General features: G+C 40.9%; 1 protein-coding gene across 1 annotated transcript in view; it reads left to right on the top strand.

Annotated features, from left to right (window-relative positions):
* The first annotated feature begins 35 nt into the window (after positions 1–35).
* The window catches only part of CERS5 (ceramide synthase 5), a 31567-nt gene continuing 22185 nt past the window's right edge, over positions 36–9417 (top strand). The window contains exon 1 of the mRNA XM_008583083.1: positions 36–424. Coding sequence (XP_008581305.1) covers positions 228–424 — 197 coding nt within the window. The 5' untranslated portion in view covers positions 36–227. The remainder of the gene's footprint in view (positions 425–9417) is intronic.

Below are 9417 nucleotides of genomic sequence, written 5' to 3'. Positions count from 1 at the left end.
GAGAGGCTGCTCGGGGGGCTGCGGCGAGGGGGTGGGCGGAACGGCGAGGTGGATGGTGAAGAAGCCGGGCCCCGCAGAGGAGGCGGTTGAGCCGTGCTGAGGACGAGAAAGGGCCGGAAGGGGGTGGCTGCCGACCGGGCCCCGCCCCGGGGCTGCCTCCCCGTGGGTTCCGTTGGCTGTGGCGGCGGCTGAGGCTGTGGCGGCGGTGGCCGCCGGGCGGGCGTAAGATGGCGACAGCGGCGGCGGGAGCCCTGGGCCTGCTGTGGGGCTGGCTGTGGAGCGAGCGCTTCTGGCTGCCGCAGAACGTGAGCTGGGCCGACCTGGAGGGGCCGGGCGACGGCTACGGCTACCCGCGCGCCCGGCATATCCTCTCGGTGTTCCCTCTGGCGGCGGGGGTCTTCTCTGTGAGGCTGGTCTTTGAGCGGTGAGAGCCCGCGGGCGAGCGGCGTGTAGGGCCGGGCGCGGGCCGGGGGCGTGGGCCGGGGAAACCGCGCCGTGGGAGAGGCCGAGGGCCGGAAGCAGAACTGGAGGGAAAGCCCATGGGCTGAGGGCGCCTGGGCCGCGGCGGGGATGCTCGGAGTGTGGCTAAGGTGGTCGTGGAGCCTGGGTGGGGACAGGGCGTGCGCAAGGGAAAGACTGAAGGTCGAGGGGAACCCTGGGCCCCTTCCATTTTACATCCTGGAGGTTGCTTGGGGTTCTTAGAGGCCTCCTTCCACCCTCCAGGGATCCTACAGACGAGGAAACAGGTTGACTATGAGCTCCGACACAGACCCTGAAGCAAGAAACAGGAAGGGGCCTGGAAAACCAGAGCTATTGGGGCCATGGAACTACGTAAGGGGTCAATGCAAGGGCCAGACGTTCCAAGCCAAGGGAGTGAGTTCATGAGAATCCAAGATTTGTGAGGACACTTGAGTTTCTAAGAGTTGTGGGAAACGGGATTAGTTAGGCCCTAAACCTTGGTTTGTCAATTCTTGGACTTTGTCTGTGGGTAGGAGAGTAGAAATCTGGGTGGGATGGGGTGTGGTGGAGCCTGAGGCTTTCTAAGTATGGAAAGGTGCCAGATTATCTGCAGAACAGGCCTTGGGGCCTGAGGTGGAAGGAGGACTGCTCATCTTAATGGGATGGAGAGCCCTAGGGCTTATTAGAAGACAGCTGTATTGCCGGTTTCTACAGGAGTTGGGCAGAATTGCAACAGACTTTGTACAATCATGCGCTCTTGGTAAAAGTGATTTCACCTTTCTTTGAATGAGGGATCATATCTTCTGTCTAAGATAAAGATATTAACTGAGGACTTGACTTGGTGATTTTATAATGTAGATTAGCTGTGGGTGATTTTGACCAAGTCTATTCAGACTCCAGGAAAAATTTCTCTCTACACAGGTCTCAGGTAGTGAGGATGGCACTGGGACGTCTTCTGTCTATTTTGCTTTTATCCAGGGCATAAATTATTCTAAGGTAGGAATGCCCTTTCTAGGATGGAATACGTTACAGATAAAATAATCTGTTACTCTCTGAAAATCTGTTTTGGATTGCTTCTTTGATATGCCTAATATTTCTGACACAAAAATCTTTCAAAAACTTTTGTTATATTTAGCTAATCGTTCATCCATTTATTCATAGTATTTGTGTATTATCTATCATCAAAGTGCTCTGTCAGACGTTCAAGTGCAAAAACAAATATACTTTTTAACTGAAGCAAATGAAACCCAAAGACCTAAATGTCTTTTCTGGATCCTCAAGAAGTTAGGCTTGAAGTGTTTTGTTGTTGTTGTTGTTGTTGTTGTTGTTGTTGTTGTCTGGATCCTCAAGAAGTTAGGCTTGAAGTGTTTTGTTGTTGTTGTTGTTGTTGTTGTTGTTTTTTAAGTATAATCATTGTATTAAGTATTCCTGGGATGGAGGCATAAACCACTTGTCTCTCTTAGTAGTAAACTAGATCCACGTACTCTCTTCCTTATTATCTGTATATGAGGACTGAAAAAAAGAGAAAGGCAGTGTAATGACTAAAAAAGAAGATAAATAATTCAGGACAGAAAAACAGTTCATTGTCATAAGAAAAGATTATCAGCTTTTCATATAAATCCATATCAATATGGAAGTTTCCCCATGTTAGTGGTAAGAGGAAATTGCTTGTTGCTTATAAACACCCATTTTACATAAATTTATGTATCTCTTCAGATTCTAAAGCTGAAGACATATATCCCCTGGAGGAACTGCTGGAAAGGATCCTTTACCTGTGGGAATTCTATTTGAATGTTTCTATGGTGCTCCAGTGTCAAGGGAATATAGGTGGATGGGAATACGGAGCTGAAAAGCATTCTAGTATGAAATTTCTTGGCCAGTAAGGACAGGCACCTTGTTTGTCTTATGTTTGCTCTTAGGAAAGCTTAAACCTAGAAGCAGTCTTGCTATTTATTTTGTTTCTCCTTAAGACCCACTACTTTTCTATTAATTCTGTTACAGTTTGTAATAGAGTTGACTGATGGATTAATGATTCCTCTCTCACTGCGCTGATCTTCGAAATAAAGGGAATAGAGGCCACTCTCAGTGTAGTAAAAGACATGTCAGAAATATCAGGACAATTAGTCATCTTTCCTACATTTTCTCATTTCTCAAATCGCATCTGTTTCTAGAAGCGATTTGTGTAGTAATAATAGACTTTTTTTTTTCCTGGTGGCTGGCTGATGCTAGAACTCCAACCTTCTTTTACAGTTAACTAAAGCTTAGAGACGTCCCACAGCATTTCAGAGATTACATACTACCCTGGGGGAGGAGCTAGAACCAGGATCCAGGTCATTTTCCCCAGCCCGGTGCTCTTTCCATTGTATAATATGGCCATCTTTTCCTATTCCTTAACCCCCCTTTCAAGCATTAAGATTTAACATCCTGTTCCTAGTATTCTAGGATTTGGAGAACAAACCCGTGTTCATCCCATTTTGGTATTTAACATAATGGTTTGTACTTGAACTTCACTTTTTTTTGTTTCAAAAAACAAATTTTACTTGCATATTTTACTGCATAGTTTAAGGAGTCTTACACTATATTCTTTGATAAATGGTCTCTATTTGTGTTGTTTCAGGAATTTCCCAAAGACCAAATATAGAGTTTACAATTAATTCTTTCAAGTTACACATTCCCTAGAGACTTACAACCTCATATGATGGGGATGACTTGAAAAATCATCTGACCATAAATAAGTGTTTGATCTAGCTATCTACTTATTTTGCTAAAGAACTGCAAAGAGGCAGTTATTACCTACCAAAGAACAGAGGCTTTCCTTTGTGGGCCTCTGTTGGCTGGTTGCATTGTGGTGGCCTGCACCTTGCATAGTGCCTCAGGTCAGTAACTGCTTACTGAATGATTGAGAAGGGTCCACTCTAATGTACTTGGATGCCCAGAAGAGTAACCTGAAATCTAGATCTTCAATCTGAAATAGAAGTTTGACTTGATCAAGAGAGATTAAATTGTAATTCCTTTGTTTCTATTGTTAAATTTCACCACACTATATTTGCACGTTGTATGCTTTTCTATAGCTTCTTTCTCCCTTCTCATACACATACTCATGTTACCCCTGTACCCTACTGAAAGAGAAATAGAAACTCTCTCACTTGTTGTTTCTTTTATTATCATGATGCTGATTGAAACCTGAGGGAAAGAATGGTCCAAGCTAGATCTGTTGGGTCTGACTTGAATCTTAAAATTGTTTGACACTTAATATCTATTCTCTTGAGCACTTGTTTCTTGGGATCAAGCAGGAACTTTAGACTTAATATTGATAACGTCAGATCTATATAGGCTCATTTATATTGAATATGGTAATACAATAGGAACTTTCTGTTGCCAGAAGAAAACTATTTTGTTAATTACACAGAAGGTGGATGAGAGCTCTCACTGCTGCTCATTCATTAGTCCAATCCCCTCTTCTTGTTACTTCAGGGCAACCTTTCTGGGGTGTCTAAAGAGCCTTCTAGAAACCATTCTCCCTCACTGCAGACTAAACAGACTCACTTGTTGGCCTGTCATGTAACTGACAACAAGAGGAGTGACTCATTTTCTGTGCACGTTTCTTTTTCTTTCTTTCTTTTTTTGGCAGCTGGCCAGTACCCGTGCACATTTCTGAACCACTTGTTTCATCATCTTCTCATAAGCTTTGCTACCTCTGCTGCATGCTGCCTCTCCCTCCCCCTCACCCCCACCGTTTTCCCCACTTCCTCTGTCTAAGTGAAGGAAGAGCTTTTTTTCCTCTACCTGACAGGCCTGCTCCCCTCCTCCCATATTTGTTGTCACATCACAGCATTGTGGCCCAATACTAGTAGGTCCTCCCACGAGGGAGAGAGGCTTTGGGAAGAAAGACCATAACTGCTGACTATGTTGTAAGAGAGACAACCCATTCCACTGCATCCCTAAAGGTATTCTGTTGGGCATTATTGAATTGTAAATCACAGAATTAAATGTTAAATGAGGTTTGCAGATCCAGCAGAATTGAGATTGGTAAAGATGGCCACGTGGCCCTGCCCTTATCTAAGAACTCACCTCTTAATAAGTTCCAGATGGCCAGAAGCCTTCTGTGTCCCTCTTCTGTCTGGGATAACTTCCTTCCCAAGCCCTTTCTGCAAAGTGAATGTTGATGCTCTGTAGACAGTTCTGAATACTGTCATTCCTGAGGTCAGGTTCCTGACTTATCCCTGGAAATAATATATTAGTTGCTGAGAAGAAACATGTCGGATATTTTTGTTGTAGCTGCTTTCTGAATCAAAAAGCTAGGTTCTCCTAGATGGATAAAGAAGACATTAATGAAGGGGAGGCAACAAGTGAAATCTTTACTTTCCTTATAGAGTGGAAAGGGGGAGATACATCATTTTAATTTCTTCTCCAGAGATATTTTTAGGCACATTAAAGCTGCTTTCTAAAGAATCTAGTACTTGGTTGGCTTCTTCGTACTGGAATCCAGTCCTTTTTTATCTTTAGGGAAGTTAATTGAGATTTTACTGCAAAAGGAGTTAACCATAACCACTTCTAACTAAAAAATAAAAATCTGAAACCAGTTTTCCTAGATACGAAGAGTAGTTCTCTCTGAATTATCTAGAGCTGTGCTGTACAGTATAGTAGCCACTAGCTACATTTGGCTCTTAGGGATTTCACCTGTGACTAGTCAGAACCGAGATGAGGGCTGGCTGGTTAGCTCAGTTGGTTAGAGCATGGTGCTGATAACACCAAGGTTCAGGGTTTGATCCCTATACTGGCCAATGCCCCCCCCCCCAAAAAAAAAGAACTGAGTTGTGTTGTAAGTGTAAAATACACACTGGATTTCAAAGATTTATAGGAGAAAAAAAAATGAAACTATCCTAATTTTTACATTGATTACATGTTGACATGGTAGTATTTTATATTATCAGAATTAATTTCATCTGTTTCATTTTTACTTTTTTAAATATGGCTATTAGAAATTTAAATTACGTATGTAGCTCACATTATATTTCTATTGGACAGTACTTATGACAAATTCATAAAAACAGAGAAGAGAATTTTAATGAAAATTCATATATATATATATTTTTTTAATTCCTTTTTGTCTTTTTTACTGACCGGTAACGGGATTGCAACCCTCGGTGTTGCACCCGCACCGCGCTCAGCCAGTGAGCGGGAACCGGTCTCCACGTGGGATCCAAACCCTCGGCGGGAGCGCCACCGCGCTCCCAAGCGGCGCACTCTCCAGTGTGCCACCAGGCTGGCCCGAATGGTGCTGCACCCGCACCTCGCTCAGCCAGTGAGTGGGAACTGGTCTGTATGTGGGATTCGAACCCTCGGCAGGAGCGCCACCGCGCTCCCAAGCGGCGCACTGTAGCAGTGCACCACCGGGCCGGCCCGAAAATTCATATTTGATTCTGTTTTCAGGACCAAAAGATGATACAAGTACATTGCACTTTGCTTTAAACAACAGGTCTTTTAAAAAATTGTAGTAAAAATGGGATTTTAAAATGTGAATCATTTCCTGAATGATTTAAACAATTGGTTATATTCTATTTTGAATAGTCTTCAATTGACTATGGCTTCTAGCCAAGTGTTGCTCTATATTTTTGCTTTTCTGCATATATCTTCTCAGTAGTTAATGATCTATAAACAAACAAGTTTGTCAAGTAGTTAAATGTACATGGGTAGCTGCACAGCCCTGTTAAGGCAATAAGAATAATCATGCTCTATTATATCTCTTTTGTAAAATACAGGATTTCTTAAAAGAATATTCCTTGTAGTCTTTAGCTTTTAGGTAGTGTCAGCATTTGTAAAAAGTTTTGATTAAAGCACAGAGGGTCTCAAACTAAATCAGATTTTGTGGTTGTTTAATTCTTCTTTGGGAAATCTTCAGTTATAAACTGAAATTGGTTAACTTGAATTTCTACTGATTTCCCAGATATGAGTGACTTTCTCCTATACTTGATAAATACGGAGCTCTGGTAGGTTATCTGATAACCCAGGAGGACAAGGTTGAGTTTTAATTTTATCCTTACAGGTGGCACATTTCCTTGAAACACTCCACCTTTTAGTTGAGAGTTAAGTTTTTACCCATTCGTTCATGTTATTCAACAATTATTGGGCTGGCCTGGTGGCACACTGGAGAGTGCGCCGCTTGGGAGCGCAGCGGCGCTCCCGCCGAGGGTTCGGATCCCACGTGGAGACCGGTTCCCGCTCACTGGCTGAGCGCGGTGCGGGCGCAACACCGAGGGTTGCGATCCCGTTACCGGTCAGTAAAAAAGACAAAAAGGAAGAAAAAAAAACAATTATTTACTGAGACTGTAGTTTATGTCAGATGTCAAATATGTGCCAAGGATGAAATGGTGAATAAATCATGGTTTCTACCCTCAGGGAGAGAGTAAGAAAATCAGTGGTTATCACTGATTTGCACGTGTGATATGTGTGTTTCTACTGTAAGCAAATCCATTAAGTTGTATAATTATTTGTCCATTTTAAAAAGATAAATATGTTTAATGAAAGGAATGAGTAGGTTTATCCTACCACTTTGGCATAAATTCACGTTAGTGTTCCTTTCAATAGAAGTCTTCTAGTACATTAGAATGATTGGGTTTACAAAACAATATAATCTACATACATACATTCATTGAGAAAAACATCTATTATAGTAGATTATTTTGCTTCTATCTAGATAGTCTAAATTATTGATAATTTTTTTCTGGGCAATTTCCATATTTCTTTATCTACTAAGATTCCCCATAGTATGTTTGTGGTGAAGTCAAGGAGTTAAGTAAAGTGAATGATGTCAGAAATGTTTGTCAGGTCACAGCTGGAATTTGAAGAGAGAAACAGTTTCAGAGGTCTTGAATGGAATTGTTGTACAGTAGATTCTAAGCTGCCCTGCTCTTTGGGGATGACCTTCAGATTGGGTTCTCTTTCTCAGCTTGTCTCTCTTACAAAACTGTGTGTATCTAACTAATGCCAGTGCTTTGTACATATTAACTATTCAATAAATGTTTATTGAATAAATAACTCCAAAACCTACTTCTGTGTGAGATATTGTGACCCCAGTATGGTAATTCCCTTCTTGGCTCCTGAAATGCCTATGTTCAATAGCAGTGGCTTCTCAAATCCTTTTGGTGTCAGTACTCCTTTATACTTTTAAAAATTATTGAAGACCCCAAAGAGCTTTTATTTATGTGGCTTATATCTATTAATATTTACTGTACTAGAAATTAAGAGAAAAAATTTTAAAATATGTATTTTAGTCATTTTAAAATAATATTGATGGGCCGAGCCCATGGCGCACTCGGGAGAGTGTGGCTCTGGGAGCGCAGCAGCGCTCCCGCTGCGGGTTCGGATCCTATATAGGGATGACTGGTGCGCTCACAGTGCTCACTGGCTGAGCGCGGTGCAGCCGGTCTCAAAAAAGGACAAAAAAAATAAATTAATAATAATAATAATAATATTGATAAACCTAGCATGTTAACATAAATAATATTTTAATGGAAAGTAACTTTATTTTTAAAAAAAGTTTCACGACAAGAATGGCATAGTTTTATGTTTTTGCAAGTCTCTTTATTATCTGGCTTAATAGAAGACAGCTAGATTCTCAAATGTTTCTGCATTTAGTTTGTTCTCTTTTGTGGTTTTAGTTGAAGAACATGAAAAAATCTGTCCTGTATATATAATAGGACCATATTTCATATGCACACACACACACTTAGAATGTGGCTATATATATATTATACATAGTTAGAAACAGGAAGACTTCATAAATCTGCTAGAAGAGTTTTAGGAACTCCTAACTGTTCTCCAACCACACTTTGAGAACTGCTTTAATGAAAGTAAAATAAGCACTAGCTACATACAGTAAAATTACAAGTTAGTCTTAATTTGTCTGTCTGAAGCACTTTAATATATTTGTATACTTGAAGTAATTTCTGTTATCTCAGGACTTATTAACCTTACAGTGGGGTAAGATATAAGCAGGCTGCTGATCCTTCATTCTCATCACAGTACCTAGTAGGTTCAAATTGCACAAGGTATTTATTAGTCACCTTAATTCTTTAAGGCCAGGTCATAGGTCTAGGTGAAGATAACTTTGCTGCAACAGAGGGAAGGAATAAAGGATGGTCCGATATAATTGCACAGTGTGTCTTGTCATGGTTTAGGATAGTATATGTCAGAGAGGTCCTTTTCTTCATAGTCTGTTTCTGCTTTCTATCCAGAGCAAATTTGCCAGTTTTTTTTAATGGTCCTCAAAGGAAACTTCAAAGATTACTTGAGCACAAACCTTGTAAGAAATGTTGGGTTTGGTGGTATAGGTGTCTTGAAAAGTCCAGTACCTTGTACACAGCAAATCCAATCCTTCTAAGAATTTACTCAGGAGAATATTCTGACGTGGATATGTATATAGAGGGAATATAGAAAGTAATGTCTGTTTGGGAGTCACAGGCACAGAAATGGTGTTTGTATAATTTAATAATTCTTAGACTTTTTGTTCTCTGTGTTATTTTTCACTCTTAAAAATTATTGAGGACCTAACGGAGCTTTTGTTTATGTGGCTTATATATAGCTATCAATTTTACCGTATTTTAAATTAAAACTGGGAAGTTTAAGAAATGTATTTGTTTTTTAAAAAATCTTTTACATGTTAACATAAATAAAATATTTTTGAAAAGTATTTTCCAAAAGAAAAAATATTTATTGAGAAGAACAGCATTGATTTTACATTTTTACAAATCTCTTTAATGTCTGGCTCAATAGAAGACAGATAGATTCGGGCCGGCCCGTGGCTCACTCGGGAGAGTGCGGTGCTGATAACACCAAGGCCCCGGGTTCGGATCCCATATAGGGATGGCCGGTTAGCTCACTTGGGAGAGCGTGGTGCTGACAACACCAAGTCAAGGGTTAAGATCCCCTTACCGGTCATCTTTTTTTTTTTTTTTT

This window comes from Galeopterus variegatus, unplaced genomic scaffold (genome assembly GCF_000696425.1).
Source record: "Galeopterus variegatus unplaced genomic scaffold, G_variegatus-3.0.2 Scaffold95, whole genome shotgun sequence".
Lineage (NCBI taxonomy): Eukaryota > Metazoa > Chordata > Mammalia > Dermoptera > Cynocephalidae > Galeopterus > Galeopterus variegatus.
Note: the sequence above shows the minus strand (reverse complement) of the source record. Positions and strands in the feature narration are given on the sequence as shown.